The sequence below is a fragment of the Acipenser ruthenus genome, chromosome 3, assembly GCF_902713425.1.
Source record: "Acipenser ruthenus chromosome 3, fAciRut3.2 maternal haplotype, whole genome shotgun sequence".
NCBI lineage: Eukaryota > Metazoa > Chordata > Actinopteri > Acipenseriformes > Acipenseridae > Acipenser > Acipenser ruthenus.
The window spans coordinates 58,705,329-58,717,701 of NC_081191.1; the positions used below are offsets into that span (position 1 = coordinate 58,705,329).

General features: G+C 39.9%; 1 protein-coding gene across 1 annotated transcript in view; it reads left to right on the plus strand.

Annotated features, from left to right (window-relative positions):
* Positions 1-12,373, plus strand: part of LOC117394474 (reversion-inducing cysteine-rich protein with Kazal motifs-like) — a 56,008-nt gene that overhangs the window by 40,976 nt on the left and 2,659 nt on the right. The window contains exons 16-20 of the mRNA XM_033992812.3: positions 513-684; positions 1,285-1,480; positions 8,459-8,669; positions 9,587-9,660; positions 11,268-11,423. Coding sequence (XP_033848703.3) covers positions 513-684; positions 1,285-1,480; positions 8,459-8,669; positions 9,587-9,660; positions 11,268-11,423 — 809 coding nt within the window. The remainder of the gene's footprint in view (positions 1-512; positions 685-1,284; positions 1,481-8,458; positions 8,670-9,586; positions 9,661-11,267; positions 11,424-12,373) is intronic.

Below are 12,373 nucleotides of genomic sequence, written 5' to 3' on the forward strand. Positions count from 1 at the left end.
GGGTCGCTTACGACCCGGGTACGTGGTTTCACACTACGCGGGATTGTGACCCGGGTAGCCAGGAACACCAGTGTGAAAGGGGCTTTCGTGTAAAAAAGATTTTTTTAAATGTGGACACTTCAGCTTTAAAACTGAATTTTTAAGTGTGTACGGCAGAAACTATTTGTTTCTAAAGGACGTCAACCACAAGGTATAACTTGCTATAATTGTATAAAATGTATTTTAGCAAGATGCATTGCTTTCTGAAGAAAATAGAATGTCAGAAAATATGGTAACCAATACTTGTGTTTAATATGTTTAATTCATAATCTTACACATTTTTCTTTTTTTCCTTCTCATATTGGTTTTGGAGGCAGGTATTCAAGCTGTTAATACATAACTTCAAACACTCAAATGAAAAATATGAACACAACTAAATACATTTTGACCAGTACAGAAAGGTGTATTATTTCCTTTCTGTACTGTAGGTAATCTAAACCACATGATTTTAATTATCATCTTTGTTTTTTTAGGTCTGCCATGTAACTGTGCTGACCAGTTTGTGCCAGTTTGTGCACATAATGGCCGCACTTACCCAAGTGCCTGCATTGCTCGCTGCGTTGGACTCCAAGATAATCAGTTTGAATTTGGATCTTGTCTGTCTAAGGATCCCTGCTACCCCAATAACTGTCCAAAAGGTCAAAGGTAACAAGTATGCTGATCTATTCATTGATGATCCTTTCCCAGTTGTATCAGCAGGGGTACTTCTATGGTTTAATACATGTAGGTGATGGATGTTCCAACTGCAGCATTCAGTTGATCTAAACAGGAGGATCTGAATACTGCCATTGTTTAAATTCTATATGGTGATTTACATATTTTTACAGAATTATACAAAAGAGACTTGCACATACTGTTTTATTTATTTATTTATTTATTTATTTATTTATTTATTTATTTATTGGGGGGGGGGGGGGGGTACACAAAAGATAGTTACTTTAATATTTAAATGATTCCCGTATTTAGATCAATTGAGCGGACGGTGATATTTTAAAATCTGCCTCTGTGCAAAAACAAATACATTGAATAAAGCAATGCCATTATTTTATTAAAATGCTGTATGATTCTGCTTTAGTCATTTTTAATAATACACCAGAGAAAATTTGTTTCTGCTTTTCCTGTTTCTTTTGGATAGAAATATCTAAACTGGCCAAAAGGAATTGCTGTTTAATATTAAAACTAATTCTCCCCATTCCCATGTTCAAAAATGCATCAATGACGCCTTTTTTTTATTTCAATTTTCAGATGTCTACCAAAACGGAAAGTTTGCCTTACAAGTGTTAGTGATTATATGTGCAACCAGTATAAATGTGTATCCAAGCCTACAAACTGTGAAAAGGTTGAAGAGGATCCTGTTTGTGACACTGACAATGTTGAGCACCCCAATCTCTGTGAGCTTTACCAAAGAGGGAAAGTGCTTGCCTATACTGGACAGTGCCAGGTAGGGATAGATGCATTATATGGTATAAGTATGGATAAATATCGTAAAGGGGTCATGTCAAAATAATACTGTACAATTATTTTATTTATTCAGATCTTATGGCAAAATTAGAATGAGCTTTATTCTCTTTTGTTTTATCTACACTTTCAGGATAGATAGTTTTCCTCTTCAGTTTTCTTCAGAGTACTGTATTTAGATTTATAGATCATCAACCCCTATAAGAAAGTGATTTAATTTATTCTTCAAAGGCAATATTTAAGTACAAATCCGTAATGAATTTTAAACCAAATGAGTATTATCTCAAAGGTATAACTAATAAAGAGTTACCAGCTGATGCATCACTTCATTAAAGCATTGTTATTTAGAGAGTTATTGCAGGAACTAGGTTGTACATGGCTGTCTGGGACTCCTATGATATGAATAGGCTTGTACAGGCTTATAAATCTTCTGTTATTGTGTGTTTATTTTACTGATGATATTTTAAAGAAAACACAAATTTACCTTTTAATATCAACGGCTTTATACACACACACACACACACACACACACACACACACACACATATATATATATATGTATGTGTATATGTATGTATAAAGCCGTGGGACACCTTTAAATAAGCACACACATTATGAGTGTAAAAGTTTTTTGCTTGCTCGTGCCTTTTTAACAAAGAGGACAAGTATTTCCAGGACTGCATCTCTGAAAATCTGACTCCCAATACAAACAAACACAAAGGGGGGTTGGAGGGGGGGTTAGCCATGAAATGAACCCCACACAATTCAGTCTGCAGTCACCTCAGGCAAAGTGGAGGCACTGAAGCAGAAATGTTCATTAAGAAACCATCCCTGAAACATGTAGGACCAATCAGCTGTTAAACCAGATTTGAACCCATTCAATGGCTAAAACCATATTGTTCTACAAGTTTAAGCAAATGTGATTTATAAACAAATTCAGGTCTTATTGCTAAATATACATTATGGAAGTAGGGTTTAAAACACAACATATTACTTTCCCTAGCTTCCTGCTTTGTTGTACATATTCCTGCATTATCTCGTTCAACATAATCAGAAATGTTTTGATATTTTATTAACATATCACTGGTCAAAAATCACTTCTTAAATCATAAATCGCTTCGTCACAGATTCAGAGGCCGGAGCGAGCAGGTACGATCCTGGCAAAGTTGACGGACAGATGAACCAGTCAAAATGCTGAGCTTTGTGAGATGAGTCAGAAACTAATGAAATATCTCTGATTGAGCAGGTTGAATTTAACCAGGCGATGTTTTGAATTCAGAAGACATTTTTGCGGGAAGAGGCGATGCATAACCGATGTAAAACGATAATAACTACTCAAAACAGATGTATGACCAGGGATATATTAATGAAAATATTTTAAAAATCATGATTGTGTTGTAAAAGATATTGCAGGAATACGTACGACGAAGCAGGAAGCTAGGGAAAGTAATGTGTTTTGTTTTAAACCCTACAACCAGTTCAGTAACATGCATGTATAATTTATGCAGTTGGTGCATATTTGTTTTTGTAACTATAGTGTTCAAACAAGTTGCTGTTCCCTTTCATGTACAAAGTGTAACCACTACCATATGGGTATTTACCTCCTAAAGACCCAAAACCTGAATATTGTATCCCAAAGCTGCTCAGCAAGCATGTGACGCAGTTATGGCCCACCCCCAAGGGCACAAAAGGAGTGTGCTCACAGATATCACAAATCACAAAATGTATGCAATATTAGATTAACGCTGTAAAACTTTTACTAATTACCTGTATATTGTGCACTACAGCCTGTTGCTTGTTATTTCCTGCTGCGGCCTTGTGCCCCACCTGAAGCCAGCGGCTTGAGTTGCTCCTTCCCAGGGATCCAGCAACATAAGTCGGTTGACTGTGCTCTCACCCCAGGCTACATAGCTCCGGCTGGAGTTATTTTATTTCTCGTTTTGGCTTTCAGCTAAAATACAAGACATTTGATATTATTTCAGTAAGTGTTTTATTACTGTTTTTTGTGGCAATTATTATGTGTTTTTCTGTTTTTTACAGACTATTCACAAGCCTGTCTGCAACGTGGTGCTGAGCACAAGTGCAGCAAGAGTAGCTTCCGGGGCAAAGATACTTGCTTCGGTTGTGGTAGCTTGCAAACTCATCCACAGTATCTTGATGCCATTTTGGTGACGGCTTTAGCATCACCATTATGAAGGCTGTTAGTACCATTATAACAAGCAAGCTTCCCTCAGTCTCTTGTGTGGTACTGACTGAATGGTTGTGCCAGTGGCTTGTACAAGTGGACATTACCACTGGTGGTGACTGCAAACCGGTGGACCCACACCAAGCCGGTGCTAAAGTCACTGCACCGGTACCGAACCGATCCGGTTCGTCCCTTACTCCTGCTCAGCGCGCTTCCCCATCACCTTCTGTTAGAGAGGCGGCTGCGTCCTCACCCCATGGCTCTGTGCCAAGGGAGAGTGGACGACGCACCCGGGAAAGTAACCCAGGCAGAAAACTGTCCTCACAGTCTTCTTCATCCTCCTCTACTTCTCTTTTCCATCCCCTGAGGAAGACGAAATAGAAGAATCGCCGTTCCAAGCAATCGGAGCAAATGGAAAAGCTCTGGGCAGCTGTTTCTCACCAATGAACTGTTCTCGTGGAATTACCGCGGAAACGTTTGCCACTGCCTGTCCACCGTTGGAAGTGGGCGAACAGTTCCTGTCTGAGGGTGTGAAGTCTGACAGTGCATCCCCTGCAGTTAAGCTCTCCCTGTCAGCAAAGCTTCTCTACTGCTGATCAAGAGGACCACTGCGATTTTGCAAGTACCCTGGCATACAGAAGTTAAAACAAGGCAGTCAATTTTTGATTATGAGCCATCAGGAAATTCAATCTTATTTCAATTTCAGCCAGCACTGTTTCAAGCAGGGGTTTGAAAAAAGTCTGCTCAAACTCACTCCTAAGGTCAGAGTACAGTGCTGCTGCAGCAGCAGCTTTGCAGCAAAAAGCTTCTTGGCAGTTTTGGTCTGAGCACTTTCTTGCTCATTTGTGAGCTCTGTGAACAGGCTATTCAGTTGGAATAAATAGCTGTTTGCAAACTTCTGCAGCTTGGGTTTCAGACTTTACAAGTCCATCGAAAGAGTAAGCTTGAAAATCTGAAATAACAGTTTCAATCAAAGGAATCACACTGGCAGTGTCAGCATGTCAATTTGTGACAGGTTTTCATGCCAGATTGTTAAAGAAACAACAAATTTGAACGTGGAAATTTGAGCATTCAGAGACTGTGCCTCTGATAAGGCTTCAGCATCAAGAATGTGCAAAAGCTGCTCAAAAGCTTTTTCAAGCTGTGGAAACTGTAACACAGTTGCTCTAACTGAATCAAGACTCATGCTCCAGTGCGTTTCACAGAGTCCCTTCAGTGTAAGTTTTGTCAAATGCTGCTTCACAACTTCCCAACGTTTCTTAGATGCAACAAAGAACGTATAAATTCTCTGCAAAAGTCCAAAAAATGACTTTGCCTCAATGGAGCAGATTGTTTTTCGCTAGCCATCTTATTACTTCTAACAATCGATTCAGAACCTGACACCACCTTTCCTTTTCCGACTCTAAATTTTTGATAATTTCTTTATCGATCATCACATTTGTCTTCAGTGCTTACTCCAATTTCTTCCATTTACAGTAACTGTTAATGTGACTGGGGGAAGTGTTGTGTGAATGTAAAGACCCATCGGTGCTTCCAGTCTCAAAATCCCTTCCAACTAAAGAAATTTGACTTCTTGTCACGTTCAAATAACAAGCAACAAAAGCAGAACAACGAATCCAATGATTTTGAATAGACTAGCCAGTCTCTTTTTACTGTTGATCGGTTGCTTACCTTCCGACTGTAGTGAACTGAAGAGAATCGCCTTTAGTACCGTCAAGGTATTCAGTAGTTGGAAAATCCCAGTTTAACATATCAGATCCCTGCTGTTGCTTGGGCCCTCTTACAACTGCTTGACATCGCAAGGAATGTGTAATTCTCTCCAGCCATTCCGCAGGATCTTCACTGAGCTCTGGCTGCGGTTCGGAGAGTTCAAAATCACACTGTGGATCACCGGGTGAGTTTTGACAGCTGGTTGTTTAGTTGTTGTCAAAACAATTTCAGCTTCGTTCTGAAGTTCAGTGTCAGTTGTGTCAGTCTCTCCAGGCCCTTGTGTTTCGCTTGCTGTAGCTTTTATTCAGCGGTCTCACTACCAGTAGGCTGGAAAAAACATTTAATTTGTGATTGAGCTTTAAGTTTCTGCAGATTTTTTTCTCTTGTTGCTTTTTCCTTATGTTTTTGGTAGACAGATTTTTGTTTCTTTTTCTGGGGTTCACGAGACTTGGTAGAGTCGGATTACATTTTGAGCAGTAGTCAAAATGTTCTATTCCCCCCCCCCCCCCCCCTAAATGCTTAAACCCGCGAGATTCATCATTAAGGTTACCGCCCAATCAAATTTACACCTGACTCTTTCCCCACCAATAGGGAGTGACTAAGCAGCTGCAGAGCTAACAGGAAGAAAATAACAATAAAGACGCTGACAAAGAGGCAGAAAAATATTGCGTTTACGGTTTTGAAAAGCAATGGTTTATTTAGTAACATTTTTTTATTTTAAATCACATATTTCTTTATCCTCAGGTGGGCCCCTCATAACGTTAAAGCCCCTGGCAACTGCCGTGTTGCCTGGGTGCTGACGCCAGCCCTGTCTGGCGTATTACGTTGACAGGACGAAAAGTTGGAAGTAGTCTGAACTATTTTTTGTTTGTTATAGGTCCCATGGTCAAGCCCTGTCTAAGCAGAGGCTGTCCAAATGGATAGCAGACATGGTCAGGACTGCCTGTTAGCTGGCCATCTTGCCCCCTCCAGAAAAACTCACTGCCCATTCCACCAGGGTCATGGCAACTTTGTGGGCTTTATTCCAGGGTGCATCTGTCGTAAAATTTGCAATACAGTGGTGTGGGCTACTCCTCATGCCTTTACTAGGTTCTACAGAGTTAATTTTGGGGATCCTCAAAACCCTGGTTTTGGAACTAGAGTGTTAAGGGCAGCTTCTCAGTCGACCCTACAACACAGGCATAGAAGTTTCTCCCTCAATTTTTTCACCCTAGCTACTTGTTACTGGGGTTCCGTATGGTAAACCACAGGGCAGCCTCTTGGCTTAGCCTTGTAGCATTCCAGTCTTTCTGCAATCTTGCCCTTGCGATGGCTTTGGTACATTCACCCATATGATAATGGTTACATTTCGTACTTGATAGGGAACGTTAGGTTATTATCATAACCCTGGTTCCCTGAATTAGAACTGTAACCATTAACCTTTGCTGCGTCCATGATTGCTGCAGGATTGAAGGAAAAATGACGCTGAGATCTGTGAGCACAGTGCTTTTGTACCCTTCAGGGGTGGGCCATGACTGTGTCACAGGCTCCCTGAGCAGTTTTGGTATACAATATTCAGGTTCCGGGTTTTTACGAGGTAAATACCCATACGGTAATGGTTACATTTCTATTTCAGGGAACCAAGGTTATGATAATAACCTAATGTTATTTTTTGGGGGAGCAGCGGAACGAGAATTTACCCAGACTAGTCTTCCATTACTCTCTATCTTAAATGTTGAGATAGTTTGGCAGGATACTGTTTGGAAATTCACATGGCAGTTGGCACACTTATGTATATAATAGCTATGTATCTATCTACTAATTCTGGTGAAGCACCACAGTACATTGATCTGTATATTGGCCATCTAAACATCTTTGAGTGAGATTCAGAAATTAAGATGTTATTTAAAGTCAATACCTTATGCTTTTTCATTACAACAAAACATGTCATTTCATTTGTCAATACATCTCAAGAGGCGAAAACCTTCATTTCCATAGAGCTAAAGTTGTGTTGAAAATTGAGTTTTTTTGGCACACCTACGATATACTGTTGCAGCAGCTAAGCAAAATTACATAAGTATTAATCCCTTAATAGACCGGCTTGACTTTACTTTCTGGTCTACAGCTTGAATTTAACTGTTGTTTAATCCATTCTGTTTTTCTCTTCTTGCATTTCTCTCTGCCTCTTTCTATCTCTATCTCTGTCCTCTGCAGTAGATGCCTAAATATCTTTGTCTTTCTTTCAGTTCTTGTAAATGTCTTTCTAATCTTCCAAATCTTTGAATGGAGCTTCCTCATTCTGCACTCTCATAACAGTGGACAGAGACTTGAACGTTGTAGGTATCCCTCTACGGGCCCTCTGGATTTCATACAAATGAAATTATCCTCAAACATGTTTGTCTTGATTTGTTACTGCAGGCAGTTGTTTAACTCTGACAGATAACATTCCCGAAATTTGATTAGCTCGTGAAATGTGAATGTAATTGAGGGCTGATTCATTTCCAGCATGCTAGGTTTTGCTGTACTATTCCTTCTAACTCCACTACAATTTAGAGCTTTGTCATGTTGTTCCTTGGGATATCCACAAAAAAACTATACTGATGAGATTGTTTTTAAATTGTTACAAGTGATTAAGCAGCATAATTACCTTATTAGCTACTTCTTTAAGTTATGTTTTTATGTTAAGGAGTTAAAGACTTGCTGTTTGGATTCTTGTTAGTGCATACTTATTGTTCTAAACTATACGGTTTTCACAAAATATTGTAGAATCTTTGTAAGGGCCGTGCAAAAATGGATTTAATTTTCACATTATAAAATAAGCATTGAAATGCCCTCACAGTAATTTGTCAAATCCAGTATTCTTCCACTGGCTGCCACTAGGTAAAAAAAGCAAAAAAAGTATGATCAAAGTTATACAGTAACATCTAAAAGGCATTATTTTTGTGATAACAAATTATACTTCTATTTTGCATATCCACAATACCGTATTGTTAAATGTTGCATTGCACGTTATACAAGTTAAAGGGAATGTAAAGTACATTTCATAACAGAACCCTGATTGTTTTGTCGGTTTGCTCTCATTCTAAGGACATATGTAAGCCAGAGAAGCCTGTCTGCGGCCACAACGGGGAGACCTACAGTTCTGTATGTGCTGCCTACTCTGACCGAGTTGCTGTGGACTACCTTGGTCATTGTCATGCTGTGGGAGTGGTGTCTGACTCAGGCACTCATACTGCATGTGCCGCCATTACATGCCCACCCCTCTCAGCAAGTGGATGCATACCAGTAATACCACCTGGTAATTCTTACTTTTATTACGCCAGTCGGAGAAACCCAGGTGACAATGGTCATCTGCGCAAAGTTAACTAAATCAGAATTAAAGATATCGACTAAAATTATATAAAGTGCAGAGAACTATTAAAATTAAACCCTGTATCCGACCAAATGTACATTACCTTGTAATACATGACAGGGAGGCTTTTTTAAACAGCATTTACAGTACCGAGCCATGTTAGAAGTAAATGGACATCCATAACACAGGTGTGTGTGTGAAATGTTTATCCTGCCAAAATGGAACAACAAAGGGCACTATGACAGGTACTGTATTAGTTAATACCTTAAAGGTTGTTCTTTAAATTGACCCAATATGGCATCCCCTGAATGAGAGGCAATCTTCTCCTGGGGTATGTTGTTCGCTGATTCAAGAAGCACATCTTTCAGAGCTGGAACAATGCTGGGTTGGGGCGAATGTTTCTGAAGTACCAAACATCTTTCATCTGATTCATATCCGGTGATTGACATGGCCACAGGAACACAGATTCCTCAGCACTCTCACATGGAGCAAGGTGACTGAACGTGCTCCATGTGCCGGTGCACAGTCATCCAAGTTGGGATGGAAACAAAGGAAGGAGCCTTGTAATCAATACCTGGAGCGGGATGTTGATCACCTTAGAGGTGTCTGATTACTTTTGACATGTCTCTCTGTGTATTTTTATTTATTATTATTAATATCTTTTTGGTATTTGATGTATACCAATTGCATTTCATACTTTCGGCAAACACGAAAATGGTGTTTTTTGTCTCTGGCTACATTTCACACAATATCTGTTCCAATTATTTGTCCTAGCAATAAGACAAAATCGTGCTCGGATCACTGTGTTAGGTATCTGTATGTTTTAGAGAATCAAATCTAATGGCTTCCTTTGTGTCTGTTAGGAGCCTGCTGTCCTTTGTGTGCTGGAATGCTGAAAGTTCTGTGGAGCAAAGATCAGCTCAATGTTTTTGCCAAGGTAACCACACACTTTATGTAAACTGAAATACAATATCTGTGAATTACCACAACACATACAAAATACATTGTGCAATCCATAGCATATTGCTCAAACACATAAGCCATAAAAAAGTCATTTAGTTTGGACATTTTTATACTGTGTTTAATCTGCTTTTTGTGATTTATAAATGTAGAGAATAAGGCGATTTCATTTAATTGTGCTGAAAGAAATGTTTCTCTATTGAGATCTCATGTGGTACCTTTTAAGAATGGATGAAAAAAGAATGCAGTGCAATATTACCAGTTAACACTGTATTAGCGTCAAGATGCCACAAGAGAGCAGTACACACAAGCTAATACTTTGCTGAATTTTAATGTTTCTTACTTTTGTGGTCACCTGATTATGATGACAGCTGAAACATTGTAGCTGATTAAAATAACAATAGTAAATAACCAAGTATGAAATGTAACCATTCAAGTATGAAATGTAACAATTACCTAATGGGTGTGTACCTCCTGAAACCTGAATATTATATACCAAAGCTACTCGGCCGAGTCTATGACGCTGTCATGCTCGCCCTCGAGGGTACAAAAGGACTGCGCTCATAGATCTCAGCGCCATTTTTACGCTCCGTACCAATCCTGCCTTTCCGGCATTCCATGTCAACCAGTCTGTGGAACTGGAGGCTTTCCATCCACCTCCTTTCCAGTCTGGGAGGGAGTGACTGCTTCATGCGCTCTGCCCAGTGCGGTCCCTGGCGTACTGTATTGACAGGACGAAAAGTTAGAGGCAGTCCGAACAATTTTTTGTCTGCTATGCAGCGAATCCCATGGTCAAGTCCTGTCTAAGCAGAGGCAGTCCAAATGGATAGCAGTCAGGACTGCCTATGAGCTGGCCAACTTGACCCCTCCAGAAAAGTTCAAAGCCCATTCCACCAGGGTCATGGCAACTTCGTGGGTTTTATTCCAGGGTGCATCTGTCAACGACATTTGCAAAGCAGCGGTGTGGGCTACTCCTCATACCTTTGCTAGGTTCTACAGACTTAATGTCGTGGATCCTTAAAACCCTTATTTTGGAAATAATGTTGAGTGGCTTCTCAGTCGACCCTTACAACACAGGCATAGAGGTGAGTTTCTCCCTCAATTTTTTTGCCCTAGCTACTTGTTACTGGGGTTCCTAATGTAACACACAAGGCAGCCACTCGGCTTAGCCTTGTGGCATTCCGGTCGTTCGGCAATCTTGCCCTTGAGACGGCTTGGGTATACTCACCCATTAGGTAATGGTTACATTTCGTACTTGAAAGGGAACCTTACATTATTATCATAACCCTGGTTCCCTGAAATAGAAATGTAACCATTAACCTTCAAGGTCGCTGCGTCCATGATTGCAGCAGGCTTGAAGGAAAAATTACGCTGAGATCTGTGAGCGCAGTACTGTATACCATCGGAGGGCAGGCACGACAGCATCACAGGCTCGGCCGATTAGCTTTGGTATATAATATTCAGATATCAGAGTCTTTAGGAGGTAAACATCCATTAGGTAACGGTTACATTTCTATTTCAGAGAACCAGTGTTATGATCTAACATTATGTGTAGTTTTATTGAACACTGTGTTCTTTTCTCAGATAAACTATAAACAGCCAGTGACTGTACACAACATCCTTCGGACTTTACGTCTGCATATCTCGGTGCCTCAGTGTGATATATTTGGATACCTAAGTATAGAATCTGAAATTGTGATACTCATTGTGCCAGTTGACCAGCAACCTACATCACTGCAGGTAAGTCAGGTTTTCTGAACTATCTCTGTATTTAAGTCTTATCTGAAGGCACAACTTTTAACAGAACTGTTCAATCACCATCGATGAAATGCAGTTTTGAAAGAAACACATGTTATATATACTTGTATTTAAATTTTAAACATGGCATCTGGTAGTACACTAGGTTAAAGAACGAGTTCTTAGTATGTTTATCTTGCTTACAGGGAGTCTGTTATTGCTTCACTTCTGCAGGATTATAAATAAATTGTGAAAACTTTGCAAAGCTTGAAGTAGCTAAAATAAAGGTCAGGGTGAAACAAAGTTCTAAAACCACAAAAGCATATTGTTTTACAGTAAGATGTCTACAGTGAACAGAAAGTGCTTTGTTTGTTAGAAACAGGAGCAAGTCCTCGTATCGGGGGTAAACATAACAAAGAAGCAAACTGCAGCCTAAGTTCTGCAATAACAAGCAGTTTGCAGGTGGGGATTACGAACAGTATATAATAGTGTGTTTACATGCAAAACTCCGATCTGAGCTGCCTTAGACTTATAGATTAAAAGCATCACTCTAAACTGGCTCTGAGCTGTATGCGCATGCATAGCCCCTGAACGCATAGCCTGACCTCAGACATCATATCTTCATGACGATCTCACTATACGCACGACTACAAGTTATTACAGAGGTGCATTGCAATTTGCTGAGTAGTGTGGATGACCTTCAGTCTTTTGGTGTATGGCTTAGAGCAGCCCTGAGGTGTATACTCAGGACATTTTTATACCTGATGCCCTTCTGGAACACACCTACCTGCTGATTAGGACTCCACAGCTGGCAATCACACACAGCAGGCAGGATCTCCCAGGAGCCTCAAGTTCTTCATGAACTGTTTAATAACACAGTTTAGACACAACATTATTTACAATAAATACACACACACACACACAAAACCCACTTTTCCTGTGCAGGGGTGCCA